This window comes from Canis lupus, chromosome 24, assembly GCF_011100685.1.
Source record: "Canis lupus familiaris isolate Mischka breed German Shepherd chromosome 24, alternate assembly UU_Cfam_GSD_1.0, whole genome shotgun sequence".
Taxonomy (NCBI): Eukaryota; Metazoa; Chordata; class Mammalia; order Carnivora; family Canidae; genus Canis; species Canis lupus.
This window is the reverse complement of record NC_049245.1, coordinates 26,263,906-26,289,021: the sequence shown is the minus strand read 5'-3', so window position 1 is coordinate 26,289,021 and position 25,116 is coordinate 26,263,906. Positions and strand designations below refer to the sequence as shown.

At 39.0% G+C, this 25,116-nt stretch overlaps 1 protein-coding gene across 7 annotated transcripts in view; it reads left to right on the top strand.

Moving 5' to 3' along the window:
* Positions 1-21,912, top strand: part of RBL1 (RB transcriptional corepressor like 1) — a 58,830-nt gene extending 36,918 nt beyond the window's left edge. For 4 of the 7 annotated variants that reach the window (XM_038572242.1, XM_038572245.1, XM_038572244.1 and 1 more), the window contains 6 exons: positions 4,028-4,204; positions 6,411-6,482; positions 8,512-8,602; positions 15,675-15,823; positions 18,216-18,380; positions 20,408-21,912. In XM_038572242.1, the coding sequence (XP_038428170.1) occupies positions 4,028-4,204; positions 6,411-6,482; positions 8,512-8,602; positions 15,675-15,823; positions 18,216-18,380; positions 20,408-20,578 (825 nt within the window). In that variant the 3' untranslated portion in view covers positions 20,579-21,912. Of the gene's footprint in view, positions 1-4,027; positions 4,205-5,302; positions 5,524-6,410; positions 6,483-8,511; positions 8,603-15,674; positions 15,824-18,215; positions 18,381-20,407 lie in introns of those variants that run through there. The other 3 variants (XM_038572243.1, XR_005377815.1, XM_038572246.1) reach the window with 3 other exon arrangements.
* Positions 21,913-25,116: the final 3,204 nt, after the last annotated feature.

Genomic DNA, 25,116 nt, shown 5'->3' with positions numbered 1-25,116 from the left:
AAAACAGAATGAAGTGGTATCTCATAGTTTTGATTTGCATTTCCCTAATTATTAGTGGTGTTGAGCATCCATCATGTGTTTATTGGCCATCTGTTTTCCTTGGAGAAATATTTATTAAAGTCTTTTGCCCATTTTGTATTTGAGTTTTGTCATTGAGCTGTAGTTCTTTATATATTCAGGATAAGAATCCTTATCAGGTTTATAATCTGCAAGTATTTTCTCCCATTCCAGGAGTTTCCTTTTCTCTGTGTTGATAGTCATTTTGACTTTGAAGAAGTTCAGTTTGTCTATGTTTTATTTTACTGTCTTTTCCTTTTTGTGTCATATCCAAGAAATCATGGAGCATTCCAATGTCATGAAGCTTTTCCCCCTGTTTTTTTGTAGGAGTTTTATATTTTCAGCAATTGTGTTTAATTCTTTGATTCACTTTGAGTTAATTTTGTATATGGTAGAAGATGAGGATCTATCCTCATTCTTTTGCATCTGTTTTCTCAACACTATTTGTTGAAAAGACTCTTTCCCCTTGAATGGTCTTGGCACCATTTTCCAAAGCCATTGAACCATATGTGTGACAGCTTATTTCTGGGCTCTTTTCTAAGCATTGTCCTCGTAATTTCTTTTTTTTCTTTTTAGGATTTTATTTATTTATCCATGAGAGAGACACGGGGCAGGGGTGGGGTACAGAGACACAGGTGGAGGGAGAAACAGGTTCCATGCAGGGAGCCCAATGTGTGGGACTCAACCCTGGGACCCCAGGGCTCACGCTCTGAGCCAAGGCAGACACTCACCACTGAGCCACCCAGGCATCCCTGTCCTCTTAATCTCTGTGTTTATGGTAGTCCTATACTGTTTTGATTACTAGAACTTTGTAGTGTGTTTTAAAATTGGGAAATGTGAGCCTTCCAACTTTGTTCTTCTTTTTCGAGATTATTTTGGCAATCCAGAGCCCCTTGAGATTCCACATGAGTTTTAGGATGGATTTTTCTTAAGATGGATTTTTCTATTTCTGTAAAAAAACATCATGGGGATTTTGATAGGGATTGCACTGAATCTAAATTGCTTTGACTAGTATTGACATCTTATTACTGTTATTAAGCCTTCAAGTCCACAAATATGGGATATCTTTCCATTTATTTGTGTTTTGGGTATTTTGTTTTTTAGTTAACATACAGTGTTTTATTATTTTAGTTTCTTTCAGCAGCATTTTGCAGTTTTCAGTATATACTCTTTTACCTCCTTGGTTGATTCCTAACTATTATTCATGATATTATAAATGCATTTGCTTTCTTTATTTTATTTTGGGGTTATTCATTATTGGTGGTATAGGAAAAGAGATATTTTATTTTATTTTAAGATTTTATGTATTTACTCATGAGAGACACAGGCAGAGGGAGAAACAGGCTCCACACAAGGAGCCCAACATGGGACTCGATCCCAGGTCTCCAGGATCACACCCTGGGCTGAAGGCAGTGCTAAACCGCTGCACCACCGGGGCTGCCCTTCATCATTAATTCTTGAAAGACTTGCCCTTTTCTCTACTCCCATTGCCTCCTCTACTCTGACTCCCCAAATCCTACCTCCACTTTGTGCCTTTCTAGGCTTGTTTTATTTATTTATTTTTTATTTTTATTTTTATTTATGATAGTCACACACACACACACAGAGAGAGAGAGGCAGAGACACAGGCAGAGGGAGAAGCAGGCTCCATGCACCGGGAGTCTGACGTGGGATTCGATCCCGGGTCTCCAGGATCGCGCCCTGGGCCAAAGGCAGGCACCAAACCGCTGTGCCACCCAGGGATCCCTCTAGGCTTGTTTTAAAAACAGAGATTGAAAATGCAGCTTTTCCCCCATTCCCTATTTTTAATTTTCAAAATGGCAGATTTCTGCCTTTGATAATGAATCTAAGATTGACAGAAATAAAACTTTAGTTTTGAATTTTTAATTCTGAATCTATTTCAGAATCTGGTTTTTTTAGCATATTGATATAGATTAGGAGATAGAAAAATTTATCCTCAAAGAGAATAGTATGTCTTTATCTATAAGGAGCATAAGTGTCCAGGTCTATAGTGAATTCAAAATAACCATTCCTTGAATAAATTACAGCTATTAATTATGTTGAACTCCATGTGATACTGGTGTTCTGTGCCTGAATGGAATTTTCTATGAATTTTTTGTTAAAATCAGAAGACTTTCAGAATATGTTTCTGTAATGCATTGGATCAACTCTGTAAAAGATACTTAACAAGTATTATTTAATTACATATTTCTTGTAATCTTTTAAGTTAGGACTGTATCTTTTATTTTCTATCACAAATACAAAGTTTTAGCATCTTTCCCACTTGTCTGACCGAAATGGATTCCGTTTATCTCTTGGCCATCTCAACCAGAAATAAGGTGATAGGATGCAGAAAATTAGTTTGCTATAAAATGAATCACTTGTGAAAAAAAAAATGAATCACTTGTGGCTTTGGAGTCAACCACCTCTCTTTTTTTCAGATTAGTGTGTTGGATAGGTTACATTTGTTTTTAAACTCTAATTTGTGGATTATTTTCCTGCCAAAGATACTTTTATATAAGGGATATTTGACTCTTTTTCATTATTTTTCCCTGAACATTTAAATTTAAAGGCTTAAAACAGTAAAACATAATGCTTCTTGGATGACTGGAAACCATTTTAGACTCTTGTATGGACCTTCTGGTCATTTGCATTACTATCAGTTCATACAAAGATTATAAAAATGAGGGACACCTGGGTGGCTCAGCAGTTGAGCATCTGCCTTTGGTTCAGGGCGTGATCCTATAGTCCCAGGATCGAGTCCCACATCAGGTTTTCTGCATGGAGCCTGCCTCTCCCTCTGCCTATGTCTCTGCCTCTCTCTCTGTGTGTGTCTCTCATGAATAAATAAATAAATTAAATATTTTTAAAATAATAGTAAATAATTTTAAAAATAAAAAAATTACAAAAATGAAAGGCTTCAAGGCATTGAACTGAATTTAATATTCCATTTATGTGCTTGTGGAAACAATGTAGAACATAGGGGAAGCCTTTTATTTATTTTTTTTATTTTTATTTATTTATTTATTTTTATTTATGATAGAGAGAGAGAGAGAGAGGCAGAGACATAGGCAGAGGGAGAAGCAGGCTCCATGCACCGGGAGCCCAACATGGGATTCGGTCCCGGGTTTCCAGGATCGTGCCCTGGGCCAAAGGCAGGCGCCAAACCGCTGCGCCAACCAGGGATCCCAGGGGAAGCCTTTTAAATTGTTTAGCTTTCTGACTTATTCTTGAAGTCAAACATTTTAGCTCTTTATTATATGACTTTTCTTTTTGAGATTTTATTTTTAAGTAATCTCTACATGCAACCTGGAGCTTGAACCCACAACCCCGAGATCAAGAATTGTATGCTCCACCAACTCAGTCAGCCAGGCACCCCTACTATCTGACATTTTAGACTTTGTGGCAGTTTTATCTGAACAAAAAAAATGGTGGGAATTTCTGAACACTTGAAAAATTATGTATTCATAATGGTTATGATGCAAGTAAATCCTGCAGTTAGTGTTTCTTTATTTACATAGGTGACAGCACAGAGGACATCTTTTTCAAAATAATTTTTTAAGATATTTATTTACTTATTTGTTTATTAGAGCATATGACAGAGATCACGGGCAGGGGGGAGGAGTAGAGGGAGGAGCAGATTCACCACTAAACAGGGAGCCCAACACGGGGCTGAATCCTTGGAATCTAGATCATGACCTGAGCCCAAGGCAGATGCTCAACCAACTTAGCCACCTAGGTACCTCTTTAAGATGGTTTTCTAAAGAGAATTTTGCTTCAATCTGTGGTCTCCTGCTGTAGGACAGAAATTTTATGTAATTTTACATAATATTTATCAACAGCCTAGGTGTTTGTCAGTCTTGGCCCAAATCCCATGTTCATGGTAAGAGGTAAATTAGAGAAATTACTTGTTTTTTTTGTTGTTGTTTTTTGTTTTGTTTTTGTCTTAATGTACTACCTTCCATCTTAGGTCTATCATTTGGCAAGTGTCCGCTTACGTGATTTATGTTTAAAACTGGATGTTTCAAATGAGTTACGAAGGAAGATATGGACATGTTTTGAATTTACTTTAGTTCACTGCCCTGATCTTATGAAAGACAGACATTTGGATCAGCTGCTCCTTTGTGCCTTTTACATCATGGCAAAGGTAATATATAAACTAGGGGAAGCTCTTGGTCCTAGTTTCCCATTCTTTTATTCTTCACAGGAAGAAAAAGCTCAGATATTTGAAGTTGCTTTTATTTGAAGCACGAAGTGAAGAGAAAAATCTGTTGCACTTACTAGTTTGCCTTAAATGCTATTTGCTGGGCAGCTCAGGTGGCTTAGTGGTTTAGCGCCACCTTCAGCCCAGGGCCTGATCCTGGAGACCCAGGATGGAGTCCCATGTCAGACTTCCTGCATGGAGCCTGCTTCTCCCTCTGCCTGTGTCTCTGCTTCTGTGTGTGTGTGTGTGTGTGTGTGTGTGTGTGTGTGTGTGTGTCTCATGAATAAATAAACAAAATCTTTTTTTTTTAATAAACAAAACCTTTAAAAAAAAATGCTGTTTGCCAGCACTGCCCACCACTGTTAATTAAGTTAAATTCCAGCTACTGTATCTATTCTCTAGACTCCATTTCTTTAGCTTTCCCATATCATAAGACTACATTGGTTGTAAAGAAATTGGAATAGATCTTAGAGACCATTTGTAGTATATGGCTCTCCATATTATTAATGTGAACGGCACCATTGCCACCCCCATCCCTGTGACACCTCTCATCTGATACTTCACAGTAAAATGATCATTATGTTGTAGGCTGATAACTAAGGCCCAGAGCTGCAAGTAACTTGTCAAAGTTATACAATTAATAAATGGCAACCTAGGATTTCCTATTTCATAATTTAATGAATTCATAATTCATAAAATAGCTTGTATAACATTGCTCTCTAGTGATTTGTTGCACCACCTTACAAGAGCATTTTATTTTGTAGTTGCTACAACATTGTATGTTTTTATCATAAAATAATATCTTACTTGTTTTTTAAAATTCTGATATATCTGAGACAATCACCTATAACTTTGGTCTGAACCATATGACCACACTGGCAGTCCTAGTAAGTGTACATAGTTATCTAAATTTTAAGCTTTTTGAGACAGAGAACATGTTTTTAGACTTATTTTTGATTATCCTCTCACAGGGCTTTTTTTAAATCTCTGTACAAAATAAATACTAATAAATGTTATTAACTAATCATTTGTGTTTTCCAGAGAACTATCAGAGTTCAGGCTTTGCCATTTCTAGCTCATCATTATAGAGAAAAGGTTTAGTGGTAATGGACTTTGATTGAAGTAGACGGAAGGAGTAAATTAAGTAAACTTTATAATAAATAAGCCAGAAAAGATACCTTTATAGATGAAAATCCATTTTCTTCCTTTTGGCCACCACTGTAAATTTTCTGGCTAAGCATTAGAAACCCTATAATCAAAAAAAAAGAAAGAAAGAAAGAAAGAAAGAAAGAAAGAAAGAAAGAAAGAAAGAAAGAAAGAAAGAAAGAAAGAAAGGAAAGAAAGAAAGAAAGAAAGAAAGAAAGAAAGAAAGAAAGAAAGAAAGAAAGGAAAGAAAGAAAGAAGAAAGAAAGAAAGAAAGAAAGAAAGAAAGAAAGAAAGAAAGAAAGAAAGAAAGAAAGAAAGAAAGAAAGAAACCCTATAATCTGTCCTAAAATATTAAAAGCTTCATCGTGGGCAGCCCGGTGGCTCAGCGGTTTAGTGCTGCCTTCAGTCCAGGGCGTGATCCTGGAGACTGGGGATTGAGTCCCATGTCGGGCTCCCTGAATAGAGCCTGCTTCTCCTTCTGCCTGTGTCTCTGTCTGTTTCTCTCTCTCTCTCTGTCTCTCTCTCTCTCATGAATAAATAAATAAAATCTTTAAAAATAAATAAAATAAATAAAAGTTTCATTGTATAGTAACTGCTCAATTTTCTTGTGAATCACAAGAAATTTTCTGTCCTTTAGTATGTGGTTAATTTACTTTTAAATAAGTACTTCAAAAGCTAATAAAATCAGAGACTGCAGGGGATGCACAGATCTGAGTTTTCTTGTATCATTCTTTTTATAAAAAAATACATTTTCAGTAGAGTTATACCATAGCAATATCAGTGCTTTTGATTAATGAAACTATTAGCTGAGTTCCCAGAGGCCACAAAGCCTGAACTTTAAAGGTAGTAAATATCATAAATGGTAATGGTTTTTAGTCATGGACTGGCCTGGGGTTAATGGCTTTCTGCAAGACTGCTCTCAATGACAACTTATAATTGAAGTTTTGTTCAGAGCCTTTTTCTTTTAAGAGTAATTGATAAATACAGTTTTTATTTTCCTTAGGTAACAAAAGAAGAAAGAACTTTTCAAGAAATAATGAAAAGTTACAGGAATCAGCCCCAGGCTAATAGTCATGTGAGTTGCATTATTTTTCCTCCTGTCCAAAAATAGGTTTGTACTGTTTCTCTGTTGACAAGTCATATAGAAGGTAAATTTCTTTTACAGTTTTACTCTACTTTAGAGGGTTTTTGTTTGTTTGTTTTTAAGATTTTATTCATTTACTCATGTGAGACACACAGAGAGAGAGAGAGGTAGAGACACAGGCAGAGGGAGGAGCAGGCTCCACGCAGGGAGCCCGATGTGGGACTCAATCCCAGGACTCCAGGATCACACCCTGGGCCAAAGGCAGGTGCTAAACCGCTGAGCCACCCAGGGATCTCCCTAGAGTTTTTGGTTTAATGCATACTATTAAACTTTAAAGACAGTTTCAGAAAAGCCAGGAAGTTGGCTGCTTCTCACTCATCCATATATTTGCATATACTTGTTAACATATTCTCCTATTTCATTTGTTCATTTGTTGAATGGGGACATCTGTCACAAAAAATATGGGCTAGTTCAATCAGTAGAGCACGTGAGTCACAGGGTCATGAGTTCAAACCCCACCATAGGGCATGGAGCCTACTTTATAAAAAAATCAAATGAAAAATATGTATGATAATAATATTCTTTAACTGTATGAGACTTGATTCTCTAATGATATTTGAATCCAGTGAAATTTGAGGATTTATTAACTTAAGTCAAGCTTCTTTTGCCATCTATTTTCTTTTTTTTTTTTAATATTTTATTTATTTGCTCATGAGAGACACAGAGAGAGAGAGAGAGAGAGAGGTAGAGACACAGGCAGAGGGACAAGCAGGCCCCACCCACGCAGGAAACCCGAAACGGGGCTCGATCCTGGGTCTCCAGGATCACGCCCTGGGGTAAAGGCAGGCACTAGACGCTGAGCCACCCGGGCTGCCCTGCCATCTATTTTCTATTAAGAATCTTAATGTTTGCATCTTTAAATAGATATCAAGCATTTTTGATAATGTTGTTTTATAGTAGTGATGGTGAGAATCCTACAATCCTATACAACTTTTCAGCTATGGAAATATAAAATATTAACCTAGTGATGGCCTGGCACATAGTAAGTATTTAATGACTGTTGCCTCCATAATATTACTATTACTGTAGCTGAAGAACACAAGATTAAGCTACCTTAAAGCTTTGACCACTAAAGAGCCTGGTTGCTGTGCTCTAGGGAGCATAATAGCCTCCTTTTTGACCTTTGTGATCTGCCATCTCAGGAACAGATAACTGCTCAGATATCCCATGTTCAAGTACTGGTAGTCACACCCCCTTCTAAGAGAGCCCTACATATAATTTTACTTCCTTATCTAAGCTTCAAAACACAGTGATAGTAATACAGACATTAGAAGAGCCAAGTACAGGCATTTGTTATATCCTATGACAGGCTAAGAGTTTCTGGACCCTTCAGAAAAATCCCTCAGGAACAGAGCCTAGAGAGGTCCAGATTATCCCCAAAGATCATTAAGGTGAAGTTAGTGTGGTCTAAAATGGACCAACCCAGAGCTTCCTAAAAATCCTCTCAACACCAATACTCATAGGATGACAGGGAATCAGTCATGCTTTTCAGCTATATTGGAGGTAGGAAAGAATTTAGGGCAAAGAAGGGAAACAGATTTTCCTGTGCCACCTGAAAGGAGGTGGAAGTGAGATGGGAGCAGGAAAACAAGCCTTCATGAGATCAAATAATTCTCATGTAAGGAATTAAAAAAGGAAGAATAATAAGCTCAGATATTTGAAGTTGCTTTTATTTGACAAAACCTGCTCATTACTGTTTAGTTGCTATCTGCTACCTCAAGTCTTCTGTTTTGTAAACTCCTACAATGGTATGGTTTAGGTGATAGGCTCTGCTTCCATATGCCATCTACTAAGATGTTTGCCGTAATCTGCATTTGCCAGGCTAACAACCCCTTGCCCTTGATTATCACCCATACAGACAAATACCCTTTCACTGGTAACCTATTTTGTTCTTATTTTGGTTTTGCTTAACTTGTGCCTCTCTGACATAGCAGTCCTTTTTTTCTACTCTGACCTATAGGTCTATAGAAGTGTACTATTGAAAAGTATTCCAAGAGAAGTTGTGGCATACAATAAAAACATAAATGGTGATTTTGAAATGACAGATTGTGGTAAGTTGCCCAATTTAATAATCTATATATAGCATAACTTTGATTACATTGTACATAACACAGTGGGTGTCAGACAACATGGAGGCAATGATGTAGGTGGGATGGGTAATGCATATGTGAATGCATTAGGGAAAAAACAAGTTTGAGATAAATATGGGTCAGGTGCTTCCCTCCCCAGAGATGGTATAAATTGAAACCATTAACGTGTTCACCTGTTGTGTTTTAGAAGCTATTCCACATTTAAGTTACATATGTTAGTAAAACACATAAAAGGCTTCCCAGAACTTTTAAATAAATAGGTAAATACTCCTAATTTCCCCAACATGTGCCTATTTTAAGCATTAGGCATTTATAATAAATGATTTTCATCAATAAAAACTCATTTCTGATATTGACTATGTTAATTAGCAGAGCATTGGCCTTTGATTGAGATATGCCTAACAGAAACCCTTATAGTAGCCATCTATTGGGAATGAGCTTCCTGATTAAAACAGTGATTTACTCATGGACTATGCATTCTTCATTATTATGTTAATGGACTACGCAGACTGGTATTATTGATTAGAAAATGTCAGGGGCTCCTACGTGGTTCAGTTGATTGAGTGGCCAATTCTTGATTTAGGCTCAGGTCATGATGTCAGGGTCTTGGAGTTGTGGGGTTGAGCCCACATGGGGCTCCTTGATTAGTGTGGAGTCTGCTTATCCTCCCCCTCCCTTTTTGCCCCTCCCCTACATAGTTTGCGCTCGCTCTCTCTGATAAATAAAATCTTAAACCAAGAGAGAAAGAAAATTTAAGAGACCCAGATTATAGGTTAATCTAAGTAACACAAATGTAATACACCAGTGTATTATATCAGCATGTTGAAAACTACAATACTTCTTCCTCAGTGCCTTGTTTTAAGGATTACAAAGAATGATATGTGTGTGCTGTTTAACACAGATCTGTTTAAAGTAAGGCCTTAGTAACAGCTATTATTTATTATTTTTTAAGCAATATAAAATTTATTGTATCTTATTAGTATTTCATTTTAAATGTCTTTTTTCTTTTTTTTTTTCTTCAGAAGCTAATTTCTCTAAGGCCTTTTTTTTTTTTTTTTTAAGAATTTATGTATTTACTCATGAGACACAGAGAGAGAGGCAGAGACAGAAGCAGGCTCCATGCAGGAGCCCGACATGGGACTCGACACCCGGTCCTCAGGATCACGCCCTGGGCTGAAGGTGGCGCTAAACCGCTGAGCCACCGGGGCTGCCCCATATTCTTTTTTTAAAAGTACTTTGTAGGGCAGCCCCAGTGGCGCAGCGGTTTAGCGCCGCCTGCAGCCCAGGGCATGATCTTGGAGACCCTGGATCAAGTCCCACGTCAGGCTCTCTGCATGGAGCCTGCTTCTCCCTCTGCCAGTGTCTCTCTCTCTCTCTCTCTCTGTCTCTATGAATAAATAAATAATCTTTTAAAAAAAAATAAAAGTACTTTGTTAAAAAAAAAAAAAAAGTACTTTGTAGGGGGCACCAAAGTGGCCCAGTCAGTTAAGCAGTTAAACATCCAACTCTTGATTTCAGCTCACGTCATGATCTCGGGATTCTGAGATTGAGCCCTACCTCAGGCTCCACACTGAGTATGGAACCTGCTAAAGATTTTCTCTCCCTCTGCCCCTCCCCACCTTTCTCTCTCTCTCTCTCTCTCTACCTCTCTCAAAAATAAATAAATACTTTAGGGGTGCCTCGCTGGCTCAGTTGGAGGAATGTGTGACTCTTAAGGTTGTAAGTTTGAGCTCCATGTTGGGTGTAGAGATTAGTTAAATAAAACTTTCAGGGGTGCCTGGGTGGCTCAGTCAGGCCTGTGCATTCAGCTCAGTTCATGATCCCAGGGTCCTGGGATTGAGCCCCCACATCAGGCTCTCTGCTCAGAAGGGAGACTGCTTCTGCCTCTGCCTGCTACTTTCCCTACATGTGCTGTCTCTGTCAAACAAATAAAATCTTAAAAAATAAAATTGAAAAATAAAATACTTGAAATGTTGAAGACTAGGTCATACATTAAAAAAAAAAAAAAAAAAACCTGAAAAGTAGATTCTCTCATGAGACAAAAATTCTGTTTTCTTTTTTTTTTTAATATTTATTTATTTATTTTATGATAGACATAGAGAGAGAGAAGCAGAGACACAGGAGGAGGGAGAAGCAGGCTCCATGCCGGGAGCCCGACGTGGGGCTCGATCCCAGGACTCCAGGATCAGGCCCTGGGCCAAAGGCAGGCGCCAAACTGCCAAGCCACCCAGGGATCCCCAAAATTCTGTTTTCCTATGAAATATATAACATTGGTAAATGCAAATTGATAATCAGGTGATTTTATTTCACATTATATACCCATTTAACAATCACCAGACAATAAAGATATAAATAGAGCATGTTTTTACTTGTTTTTGGGAGTATATTGATACCTTTTAGAAATCCCAGCAAACTGCCAAAATATCACTGACGTGGATAAAACAACTAAAGTTTTAAATTGGCTCATGATCAGTAGCTTTTGCATAACTGGAGCTAAACAGCAATGCTCTCTCAGTCAGAAAGCCAGTCATAAATATTTATTGCCCACTGTTATTCCTGGCAATAAAAAAGGATGAATGGGGATATGGTAGGAGAAATATAAAACAAATATTAAATGCTTATTCCAGGGAAGTGCTGCTGTGCTGGTCAAGCCCATCATATCACCCTTTGATTTATAAATAAATTCTGATCTTCTTTCTTATTTTTATCTTAAAATAATTTTACTTCTTTCTCCATTTTTAAGTGTTAAGAATCACAATATATGCCTCTTCTCAATCTGAAGACTCATAACAGTATGTGCAAAGAAACCATCATCAGTCAATTGAGCAGCTCCTTTAGGGGTGATGGATGAGGGTTTCATCACTGTGTGCTTCCCAAATAATTTGGATATGTATGCCCAAGCTCTGAAACCAGTTCCCTGAGAAATGAATATCTACTGTTTTCTTAGTGTCGTTTTCCTTAGATGAAATGTGTTATCCTGGGATATAAAACCACATGCATGATGGTTGTAATTGGTGGCCACCTGCAACTCTGGGATAATTACCTTCTTCCATTCTACTTTCACTTTACATCTTTAGAAAATTCTGAAGCCAAAGATCCAGGCTGAACAATTTAGCATGTCTCTCCAGAGCTCTGCAGATAATTACTCTATTCTCCTAAAGATTTGTCTCATTCACTGATAATTTATGTAAATATGGTTATAAAATCACATTTTAATTGCTTTTTAATTACATTTAATTGACAGTGATTATATGGTAATCCAAAAGACATTCTTCTTATTCATGAGAGCAGTAGGGAAAATTATAAGACCATAATAGTTCACTGATTCATTTAAAAAATATTTATCAGGGTCAGGGCACCCAGGTGACTCAGTTGGTTGAGCCTCTGACTCTTGGTTTCAGCTCAGGTTGTGATCTCAGGTTGTGAGATCGAGCCCTGTGCCAAGCTCCACGCTTGGTGTAGAGTCTACATGAGATTCTTTTTCTCTCTGCTCCTCCCTCAGCTCACAGGGGAGCTCACTGGCTCTCTCTCACACGCAAAATAAATTTTAAAAATCTTTTAAAATTTATTTATTTATTTATTTATTTATTTATTTATTTATTTATTTATTTATTTATCAGGGTCACCTAGCTGGCTCAGAAGAACATGCAACTCTTGATCTCACAGTCATGAGTTCAAGCCCCATGATGAGTATGGAGATTACTTAAATAAATTTTAAAACTTTTAAAAATTTTTAAAAATACTTATCAAACATGTACCTCAAATTATATCAGATAGAGATCCCTTCTACCCTCTGGAGAAAACATATTTTTAACAGTTATAGCGGCAGGCAAGCAAAACTTTGATCCCCATCTCTCTTGCAGTCTTTCATAAGTTCCATCTCCTAATTAAGACTTTAATTTAAGGGTACCCGGGTGGCTCAGCCATTGAGCATCTGCCTTTGGCTCAGGGCGTGATCCTAGGGTCCTGGGATCGAGTCCTGTATCAGACTCCCTTCAGGGAGCTTGCATCTCTCTCTGTGTCTCTCATAAATAAATAAAATCTTTAAAAAAAATGATTTTAGAGATGCCTGAGTGGCGTTTGAGCATCTGACTTTGGCTCAGGGCATAATCCCAGGGTCCAGATCGAGTCCCACATTGGGTTCCTTACAGGGGACCTGCTTCTGTCTCTGCCTATGTCTCTCTGCCTCTCTCTGTGTGTCTCTAATGAAGAAATAAATTTAAAATCTTTAAAAATAAATGGTTTTTCCAGCTGCAAGACTTCTCAGAGCCTTTAATATTCTAACATGGATTCTGAATTTCCAAGAGGAGGATATAATATGCAACATTTCCTGAACTTATTTGACCATATAGCCCTTTCCTAGCTATTGAGATCCTTCAAAATAGCAAGAGGGGCACCTAGCTGGCTTAGTTGGTAGAGCATGTGATTCTTAATCTTGGGGTCATGAGTTCAAGCCCTATGTTGGACATAGAGCTTACTTTAAAAATAATAATAATAAAATTTGAATTTTAAAAAATAGCAAAAGGGCTGCCTGACTGGTTCAGTAGAAGAGCATGTGAGTCTTGGTCTCAGAGTTGTGAGTTCCAGCCCCACACTGGGCATAGAGATTGCTAAAAATAAATAAACTTAAAAAAAAAAGTCAAGGGGTGCCCAGGTGGCTTGGTCAGTTAAGCATCTAATTTCTGATTTCAGCTTAGGTTGTGATCTTAGGTTACAGGATCAAGCCCCATGTTGGGTTCCTCAGCAGAGGGTTTGCTTGAGATTGTCTCCCTCTCCTGCGGCTCGTGCATGTGTCCTCTGTCTCTCAAATAAATCTTTTTAAAAATTAATTTAAAAAAATACAAGAGTGAAAAAGGTATCCAAATTGTGACTGCGATTTCTGATTCCATGGGGCTGCTTGGCCCTTGGACCATGCTTGAGTTTTCTAGTTTTCCTAAGATGCCTTTGGCTCTTTGGCTTTTTTAAAAGTACTTTGTAGTGCTTTTATCTATGTCTGCAGTGTTTGCAGTCTAGTGTATTGAGAATAAAAATTTACTCGCTTCGGCAGCACATATACTAAAATGAGAATGAAAACTTTTCTTCAGGGAATCCTGGGTGGCTCAGGAGTTCAGCATCTGCTTTTGGTTCAGGGCCTGATCCCGGAGTCCCAGGATCAAGTCCAGCATCAGGCTGGGCTCCCTGCATGAAGCCTGCTTCTCCCTCTGCCTATGTCTCTGCGCGCCTCCCTCTCTCTCTCTCTCTCTCTCTCTGTCTCTCATTAATAAATAAAGTCTTAAAAAAAAGAAAAAAAACTTTTCTTCATATACTCAATTATTTTTATTTTTTTAGTCTTTATTTATTTGAGACAGAGCACAAGTAGGGAGGGAGAGGATATAGGGGAGGCAGACTCCCGGCTTAGCAAGGAGCCCTAAGCTGCTGATCCCAGGACTCTGAGATCATGACCTGAGCCAAAGGCGGACACTCAACTGACTGAGCCACCCAGGTGTCCCTTTGCTGAATTATCTTCAATTTTCAGTGGTTTTCTTAGCTCCCATAAGCAGATGATTCTTACATGTTCAAGTAGAATGATTTGTAATTGTCTTGTAATGGTTTGTAATACTCTTGCAAAGAAAGAGTAGGGTAAATTTCTGCATGGTATCATAAGCTGTCCCAGAGTTACACAATAAATAGTAAAGCACCGGGATCCCTGGGTGGCGCAGCGGTTTGGCGCCTGCCTTTGGCCCGGGGCGCGATCCTGGAGACCCGGGATCGAATCCCACATCAGGCTCCCGGTGCATGGAGCCTGCTTCTCCCTCTGCCTGTGTCTCTGCCTCTCTCTCTCTCTCTGTGACGATCATAAATAAATAAAGATTAAAAAAAAAAAATAGTAAAGCACCTCAAGATAAGCTATCATTTTATAACCTAGGAAACTAACTATAAACTGAGCACCAAGGTTCCTGTTGTGCTTGGGGAAAATAAGGCTCTTAGAACACTTCTTACCTGCCATGTATTACAGAAAAATAAATACAGGCAATTCATCTTGCTTCTTTCTTCATCTATAAGGATATGCTTTACCTTTTAGTCTTTCCACCTTTCTCAAAGAGCCATTATGACTATCTGCAGGCCTTTTGTTACCCAGAGCTCATGATTTGCCACTGCCACCCATACGTTGGAGCTCAATTTAGCTAAACCCTCACCCAGGGCTGGTGCCCTCTGGCAACCAGTGACCATGAGCTCAAAAGGTATGGTTGTAAAAACATTCTTGCTGAAGTAATATTTATAGAAAAAGAGTAGTAGCCTAAGTTTACATACTTGCATTTCTCAAGATTCCAATTTAATTTATACATAATTTAGATAGATTTCTGAACCCTTTCTAAAAACATTAATTGGGCAGCCCGGGTGGATAGCAGTATAGCACCGCCTTCAGCCCAGGGCGTGATCCTGGAGACCCGGGATCGAGTCCCACATCGGGCTCCCTACATGGAGCCTGCTTCTCCCTCTGCCTGTCTCTCTGCGCCTCTCTCTCTCTCTGTGTGTGTGTGTGTGTGTGTGTGTGTGTCTTTCATGAATAAATAAATAAAATATTTAAAAAAATAAAAACATGAATTGCTTTACATAGAGATTTGTGTTTACTTTTTTGTTGTAGAGAGAGTTGTAATTCAGATCTATATACATATTAAAGTGCATCTGTTTGAACTGGAGGGTATTATGCTGAGTGAAATAAATCAATCGGAGAAGGACAAACATTATATGATCTCATTCATTTGGGGAATATAAAAAATAGTGAAAGGAAATAAAGGGGAAAGGAGAAAAAAATGAGTGGGAAATATCAGAGAGGGAGACAGAACATGAGAGACTCCTAACTCTGGGAAACGAACAAGGGATGGTGGAAAGGGAGGTGGGCGGGGGGTGGGGGTGACTGGGTGACAGGCACTGAGGGGAGCACTTGATGGGATGAGCACTGGGTGTTATGCTATATGTTGGCAAATTGAACTCCAACAAAAAAAATAAATAAATAAAGTGCATCTGTTCTAACACTGAATTCTTTTAACAGACTTGGAAGATGCTACAAAAACACCTGACTGTTCCAGTGGACCAGTGAAAGAGGAAAGAGGTGATCTTATCAAATTTTACAATACAATATATGTAGCAAGAGTGAAGTCATTTGCACTGAAATACGATTTGTCAAATCAGGACCATGTGGTACGTTCTATATTTTACTACTATATGAATATTTGTAGTCATAGTTGGATTACTGTGAGTTTACTAGATAAGCATTTCCACTGATATATAGGAGGGAAAAAAATGCTAGTAATTAATCAAAGAGTGATTAAGACAGTGATACAATACAGACCAGAGGAAATCATGGAAATTTTATCCATACTATGATTATGTTGCTGGGAATTACGTTAACATACAGGCAAGTACTAGATGAGAATATGGAAAAATGAAAACAATTCTGGTAATTTTTTTCTCTTGTTTTTGATTTCTGTTGTTATATTTATATACGAGATAACTATTTTGCTCAAGATAAAGAGAAAAGGACATAAATAGGCCTGAATCATTAATAGAGGCAACACTAAGATATTTTTGTGCAGATTTGGAAGTACAAGAATGCCTGTAAAAGTATTACCAATGTTGGGACGCCTGGGTATCTCAGCAGTTGAGCATCTGCCTTGGGCTCAGGGAGTAATCCTAGGGTCCCAGGATCGAGTCCCACATTGGGCTCCCTGCGTGGAGCCTGCTTCTCCCTCTGCCTGTGTCTCTGCCTCTCTCTGTGTCTCTCATGAATAAATAAATCTTTAAAAAACAAAAAAACTTTCTCCCTCTGCCTGTGTCTCTGCCTCTCTCTCTCTCTCTCTGTGACTATCATAAATAAAAATTTAAAAATAAAAATAAAAAATAAAAAACTATTACCAGCATATAAGCTGAGGTTGTTTCCCAAGAGAGTGGACATTAGTTGTAGAGGGACGTAGTCGAAACTGCATCTAGCCAGTAGCCATATATGTGTATTTGTATCTCTCTTTACATTTCTGTCTTTGTCCCTTTTAAGGAATGTGGCCTGTGACTATTCTCAGAGGCTATGACTGTTCATTCAGTTCCATCAGTTTCACCTCCCCCTATCATGAGTATGTCTGTCACTAGTCAATTGAAACTAGTTTTATTAGGGGTGCCTGGGTGGCTCATTTAAGTGTCTGACTCCTAATTTCAACTCAGATCTTGATCTCAGGGTTGTGAGTCCAAGTCCCATGTTGGACTCAACACTGCGCATGGGGCCTACTTTAAAAAAATTAGTTTATTAGCTTCAAGTGAAGATGATGAACGAAATTATTAATTAAGGAGCCATCTCCAGGGTCACCTGGGTGGCTCAGTGATTGAGTGTCTGCCTTTGCTCAGGCTATGATCCCAGGGTCTTGGGATCGAGTCCCACATCAGGCTCAAGGAGCCTGCTTCTCCCTCTGCCTATGTCTTTGCCTCTCTGTGTGTGTCTCATGAATGAATGAATAAAATCTTAAAAAAAAAAAAAAAGTGTAGTACCTGCTCCCCTAATTCTATTTCTAAGTCATTCACATTTCAATATAAAATCTTAACCAGGGCAGCCCTGGTGGCCCAGTGGTTTAGCACCGGCCTTCAGCCCGGGGCGTGATCCTGGAGTCCCAGGATCAAGTCCCGCATCGGGCTCCCTGCATGGAGCCTGCTTCTCCCTCGGCCTGTGTCTCTGCCTCTCTCTCTCTCTCTGTGTCTCTCATGAATAAACAAATAAAATTTTAAAAAATAAAATAAAATAAAATCTTAACCGTTTCAGTAACAGATTTGTTCCATGTTGGACTTATCCTGCTGGTTCATAGATTGCTGTCTCTTTTTTTTTCCCCCTCTGCTACTGCTTTGGTTATAGGGTGTGTATGTCTGTGTGTATGTGTGTGTATGTGTGTGTAGAGACAGAGGGAGATTGTTATTGTGTTAGGACATTGATTACTTTGCTTCTACTTTCTTTGCATGGACAAGAGGTTCCTATGCTGCTGACTTACCACTTCTGGGTGTCTCAGAATTCTTCAGGAGTTCCTAAAAGAGGGATCCCTGGGTGGCGCAGCGGTTTAGCGCCTGCCTTTGGCCCAGGGCGCGATCCTGGAGACCCGGGATCGAATCCCACGTCGGGCTCCCGGTGCATGGAGCCTGCTTCTCCCTCTCCCTGTGTCTCTGCCTCTCTCTCTCTTTCTCTTGTGACTATCATAAATAAATAAAAATTAAAAAAAAAAAAAGGAGTTCCTAAAAGATACGTGGAAATAAACGTTAGTTTATTTGTTAGTAATTGTTGAAAAACAAAGAAGTAATTGACCATGTCTTTACTTTTTTCAGCCATAAACTCTTATAGTATAGCTGACACCTAACTAAGAAATGTCAATAAGAATAAAACTATGAGAGTGCTTGGCTGGCTCATTTGGTAGAGGATGCAAGTCTTGATTTTGGGTTTGTGAGTTCAAGCCCCATGTTGGGAATGAAGCCTACTTATAAAAAATAAAAAAAAGAATAAAAATATGGTGGGATTCACAAAAAGAAACTTAAACTTACAAAAATTTACTTTTGATTATTTCAGATGGAAGCTCCACCTCTCTCTCCTTTTCCACATATTAAGCAACAACCAGGCTCACCACGCCGCATTTCCCAGCAACACTCCATTTATGTTTCCCCACATAAGAATGGGTCAGGCCTTACACCAAGGAGTGCTCTGCTATATAAGTTCAATGGCAGCCCTTCTAAGGTAAGGTGCACACAAACTTACTCCAAAACAACCTATGTGCATGTGTTAAAAACTGGATTTCAGATTAATAGTTAGTAATCTTTAATCTTGGGCAGCCCCCGTAGCTCAGTGGTTTAGCACCGCCTTCAGTCCAGGGCATGATCTTGGAGACCCAGGATCAAGTCCCAAGTCAGGCTCCCTTCCCTGCATGGAGCCTGCTTCTTCCTCTGCCTGTGTCTCTGCCTCTCTCTGTGTCTCTCATGAATAAATAAATAAAATCTTAAAAAAAAAAAAAAAAAAAAGTAATCTTTTATCTTGCTCTTTGCCTGCAAAGTTACTACCAATAAATATGAACTGTTACTGTGGCAGGTTTCCTGTGATCAAGAGCAGTATGTTCAATTGAGACAGTTTGATACATTACTATCAATATACTGGAGAAGTCACTGCAAGACTCCAGTGTCTTAAGCATGATCTGCTTAAGCATGATCTTGAGAAAGGACATATAAGGCAGCAGTTGTAACTGGTCAGACACAAGGAATATTAACTTTAAAGAAAGGCTTTGGAAGTAAAAGTTCATTTGATGAATGGGATAGCGAAAAGTCTGAAAATAGAGGCCTTCTCATATTTATACAGACAGTTCTGTGGTTATTCCCATCTTAACTTCCATGCAGTGATGAAGATGTCATAGTTACATGATTGTTGTTTTCAGACATTTGAAAAGCTATCAAGCAGATATGTTTAGTATGTCTCCAGAAGCCAACCTGACTAAAATACAATACTTCACAGACCTGCATTTCCTCTTCATAGAAGTTGGTTTTCCTGAAAGGATTTTTAGAAGAGATTCTTGCATGAAATCAAAGATGGGACCAATTGACTTCTCAGGCAGTGATATCAGTACCATAGATCAGAATCACCAGGGGTGCTTCTTGAACACAGCTGTCTGATAGACCTGCTGAAACCCAAAGCTCTGGCAGGATGGTTCACTTGACAGTTATGATCCACAGCATTCAGGAACCACTTCTCTAAGACCTTGCTCTCAGAATGTAGTTTATAGATCAACAACATCAACATCTCCTGGGAGCATGTTTAAAAAAAAGGCAGGAACCCAGGGGTGCGTAGGTGGCTCATTCGTCCTCTGCCTTTGGCTCTATGATTAAGCCCTGTGTCATACTTCCTGCTAAGCAGGGAACCTGCTTTTCCCTCTCCCTCTGCTGCTCCCTCTGCTTATGCTCTTTATCTCTCTGTCAAATAAATAAATAAAATCTTTAAAAAAAAACAAAAACAAAAACAGGATCTCAAGCTTCAAGCCACCCCTACTGATTCTGAATCTGCATTTTAAACAGGATCCACAGATGATTAATAAGCACATTAAAGCTTAAAAAGCATTGCTCTAGGAGGAGGATTTCAAACTTTAAGGGAGTTTAGAATCACCTGAAGGGCTTGATTAAACATAGATTCCTGGAACCTGTCCCCAGAGTATCTGATTCAGTAGGTTTTAGGGTAAGGCTTGAGAGTTGCATTCCTAATAGGGCAAATCCAGTTTTTAAAGCCACTAGATGTGTTCTAATCATCCTTTTTAGGTTGGCCTAGATTAAAAAAAATAATCTCTGGGGAGCCTGCCTGGCTGGCTCAGTCAGTGGAGCATGCAACTCTTATTAATCTCAAGTTGTGAGTTCAAGTTCCATGTTGGGTGTAGAGATTACTTAAAAATTTTTTAAAAATAAATCTCGGGGTACCGGGGTGGCTCAGTCAGTTAAGTGGCTGACTTCGACTCAGGTCATGATCCTGGAGTCCAGGGATCGAGCCCCACATTGGGCTCCCTGCTCAGCGGGAGCCTGCTTTTCCCTTCCCTCTGCTCTTCTCCCTCAGCTCCTCCCCCACTCATGCTCACATGCTCAGTCTCTCTCAAATAAATAAAAATCTTAAAAAAATAAATTCTCTACCCTACTGTTTAGCTTTGGATAAAGTGCAGGAAGAAACAGCTTAGTGCTTTGCTGCTGTTTCCTCTTTTTTCCCCTTTTACTCACATGTGTCCTCTATTTTTGCAGAGTTTGAAAGATATCAACAATATGATACGGCAGGGTGAACAAAGAACCAAGAAGCGAGCAATAACCATCGATGGTGATGCGGAATCACCTGCCAAACGCCTCTGTCAAGAAAATGATGATGTTTTGCTTAAACGACTACAGGATGTTGTCAGTGAAAGAGCAAATCATTGAATGCCCTTCCTGTTTCTATGATAAAAAGCACTTTGAGATGGCAGAAAGTTGGGGCTCTGTCCTTCAAAACTTTCAGCCCTGTAGATGGAAAGTATCACTGAGTTAAAAGAAAAATTGCACCAAAATTATGTGCTTATTTTTTTTTTTTTTTTACAATTTTCCAAAATGTAGTTGACAGTGTATTTTGAGTTGGATTGGAAAGCAATTATTTCAAGTGCCTTTTAAACATTTTAATAGTTATAGAATTTTTTAAATATCTATTTCTTGGCTTAGTTTTTAAGATGAAGTAAGGAGATACCTCATAATTTTTTAGCTCACTTTTGAAAATAATCACATGTTTCCTCCTGTGCTTTGTAACATGAAGGTAAATCATCTGTTTTTGGTAAACATGCTTTGAGATATCTCTGTTCTCCATTTAATACTGAGTAGGGGAGCACCTGGCTGATAGAATGTGAGACTCTTGATCTCAAAGTCATGAGTTCGAGCCCCGTGTTGGGCATAGAAATTACTTAAAAAATAATATACGTATATTGAATAGGGATTGGCTCCCTTAACACCTGGGCCAAAGGATGATACACTAGCTTGTCTCTGACCCATTTGGGCAACCTCACATACAGGTGCTGTTACCATTCTGGCTTGTCTAGCTCCCTTCTCATGCCCTTTCTCCTTGAGCATAAGCAGATTTGTACCTCAGCCCATGCATTACTAAACTCCTTGCTTTCCAACCATAAGCACTCTTAGCTGATGTCACAATCTAATAAAAGGGGTACTTGGGTGCAGCTTTCCAAAGAATCAGCTGTTCAATATTCACTTTTTCTAATGTGTTTCCAGAATCTGGAAGGACATGGATAAACCATTCTTAATTAATTTTGAGAAAGCTATGAAATGTATGTTTTTTAAACTACAAACCTTATTTTTTTTAATACAAAATGTTTAACTTATGTTTAACATGTTTAACCCTGGCTAATTCGATTTAGTCTAAGATTTGGCTGTAAATTTGTAATTGTCAGGAATTTTATTTTTAAATTTTAAGAAAAGTGATTTTGGTCACATTTTACTTTTCTGAAAATTACATCCTCATTTTTTTGTGTAGTATCTACACATGTTGTAAACCAAATAACATCAAACTTGTCTGAAGTCCTTGTATATATTTTTATGTAGCTCTAACTATTGTGTCATTTTCATCTTCGTTATTAATGTGGAAAACATACATGAGCAGTTATACATTGACTATATAAGAAGCTCTGCATATGTTTTTTCAGCTTTTAAGACATGATATCAGTGTACATAAAATAGCTAATAAAACATTAGAGTTTTTGAGATATTGAAAGAAACTGTATTTGTGCTCTTTTCTGCATTACTATAAGCAATTGTGCAGCCACCTAGAACCTATACCTTCTCAAATACCTGCTTTTTTTATTTTAAGATTTTATTTATTTATTCGTGAGAGACACAGAGAGAGAGGCAGAGACATAGGCAGAGGGAAAAGCAGGTTCCATGCAGGGAGCCTGTTGTGAGAGACTCTATCCAGCACTCCTGGATCATGCCCTGAGCTAAAGGCAGACGCTCAACCACTGAGCCATCCAGGCGTCCCTCAAATACCTGCTTCTTATATTTAAAATACTTAGTGTAACTTAAAAGCTAGGAAGAGAATGGGGAATGACCAACTGCTTGAATAGTGTTTTCTTTTGAGTTGATGAAAACATTTTAGAACTTGATCTAGGGATCCCTGGGTGGCGCAGCGGTTTGGCGCCTGACTCTGGCCCGGGGCGCGATCCTGGAGACCCGGGATCAAATCCCACGTCGGGCTCCCTGCATGGAGCCTGCTTCTCCCTCTGCCTGTGTCTCTGCCTCTCTGTCTCTCTCTGTGTGACTATCATGAATAAATAAATAAAAATCTTTAAAAAAAAAAAAAAGAACTTGATCTAGATGGTGGTTGTAGCGCCTGCCTTTGGCGGGGGGCGTGATCCTGGAGTCCCAGGATTGAGTCTCACATCAGGCTCCCTGCGTGGAGCCTGCCTCTCCCTCTCCCTCTGCCTGTCTCTCTCTCTCTCTCTGTGTCTTTCATGAATAAATAAATAAAATCTTTAAAAAATTAAAATAAAAAATATTTTTTTTTATATTTGAAGAGTTTCACCTCAATTCAAAAAATGCCTTAGACACATTAAAGACACAGGATGACTTCAAGGTTTCTGAATGAATTTGTGAAGCAAACTATGATACTGAATTAAGGAAAGGGCTTATTTCTCTTAGGGGGCAGCCCGGGTGGCTCAGCGGTTTAGCACCTGCCTTCATCCCAGGGCGTGACCCTGGAGACCCTGGATCGAGTCCCACATCAGGCTCCCTGCATGGAGCCCTGCTTCCCCCTCCTCCTGTGCCTCTGCCTCTCTGTCTCCTCTCTGTGTATTCTCAGGAATAAATAATAAAAATAAATAAATAAAGGAAAGGACTTATTTCTCTCTTAGGAGTGCTTTCAGGCATATTTCTCCAGATGAGACTCACAGCTTAAAGTTCTTTCCTGGGCGGCCCCGGTGGCGCAGCGGTTTAGTGCCGCCTGCAGCCTAGGGCATGATCCTGGAGACCCTGGATTGAGTCCCACATCAGGCTCTCTGTATGATGCCTGCTTCTCCCTGTGCTTCTGTCTCTATGAATAAATAAATAAAATCTTTAAAAAATAAATAAAAATAAAGTTCTTTCCTAATTAAGATTTTTATGTAGGGACACGTGGGTGGCCCAGTTAAGTGTCTGCCTTCGGCTCAGGTTATGATCCCAGCGTCCTGGGATTGAGCCCCACTCAGGCTCCCTGCTCAGTAGGGAGTCTGCTTCTCCCTCTGCCCTTCCCTCTGCTTGTGTGCTGTCTCATATGCTCTCTCTCTCTCTCAAATAAATAAATTCTTAAAAAAAAAAAAAAGGTTTTGGGATGCCTGGGTGGCTCAGTGTTTGAGCATCTGCCTTTGGCACAGGGCATGATCCTGGGGTCCAGGGATCAAGTCCCTGTGAGGAGGCTGCTTCTCTCTCTGCCTCTGTCTCTGCCTCTCTCTCTGTCTATCATGAATAAATCAATCAATCAATCAATCTTTTTTTTTAAAAAAAAGGTTATATTAAATCAGATTTTTTTAAGATGGTAATATGCTTGTTTTTTTTTTCTTTTTATTTTCTTCTTTTATAGTACTTTTACTAAGTCAAAAACATTACTAGCTGCCTACTATATTCTCCTGGCCCTTAGCTAAGTGCTAGGGCTATAAAAATAAACCAGCCATAGTTCCTATCCTCAGGATATGATAATTATAGCCCATTACTATAGTTGTTCCTTGAACACCAGGGATTAGGGACACCAGCATCTCCACACACATACCTCACACCCCGCTGTCAAGCCATGTATAATTTTTAACTCCGCCAAAAACTTAATTACTAATAGCCTCCTATTGACTAGAACCCTTACCAATACCCTAAACAGTTAACACATACTTTGTATATGTATTATACACTACGTTCTTACAATTAAGTTAATCTTTTTAAAATGTTAAAATCATGGGCAGCACTGGTGGCCTAGGGGTTTAGTGCCGCCTTCAGCCCAGGGTGTGATTCTGGAGTCCCAGGGTCGAGTCCCACGTCGGGCTCCCTGCATGGGGCCTGCTTCTCCCTCTGCCTGTGTCTCTGCCTCTCTCTCTCTGTGTCTCTCATGAATAAATAAATAAAATCTTAAAAAAAAAAAACATTTAAATAAAAAATAAATAAATAAAATAAAATGTTAAAATCATAAGGAATATATATTTACAGTTAGTGTACTGTATCAAAAAAAAATCTGCTTTACGTGGACCCACACAGTCCCAAACCTATGTTGTTCAAGAATCAACTGTAGAAAAAAAAAAAAAAAAAAAGAATCAACTGTAGAATACTTATAGAGCTCTACGCAGAAGGATGGTGTTGGGGCACCTGGGTAGCTCATTTGGTTAAGTGTCGGATTCTTCATTTCTGTTCAGGTCATGATCTTGGAGTCATGAGATCCAGTCCCACATAGGGCTCCGTGCTAAGGGGGGAGTCTCCTTGAGAGTTTCCATCCCCCTCTGGCGTGCGCGCACTCTCTCACTCTTTCTCTCAAAGCTTCAAAGAGGAATGATGTTAGCATACAGAAGGGAATGAGCAAGTCAGGGAATTCTAAAATCACTTTTTTTTTTTTTTAGGATTTTATTCATTCATGAGATTGAGAAAGGCAGAAACATAGGCGGAGGGAGGATCAGGCTCCATGCAGGGAGCCTGATGCTGGACTCCATCCAGGACTCCAGGATCACAGACCTGAGCCAAAGTCAGATGCTTAACTGCTGAGCCACCCAGGCATCCCTAAAATCACTCTAAAGGGGAAGCTAAGTGGTAATTTAGTCCTTAGGGATGAATAACTATTTGCCATTCAGAGAGCACAGCCTGTAGAAAGGCCCAGAGGCATGAGTGTATCACAGATTTGGGATTTGCAGTGAAGGATTAGTGAGGCTGGAGTATAGTGTACATATGCAAAAATACAACACAAAGTAAGCTTAGGA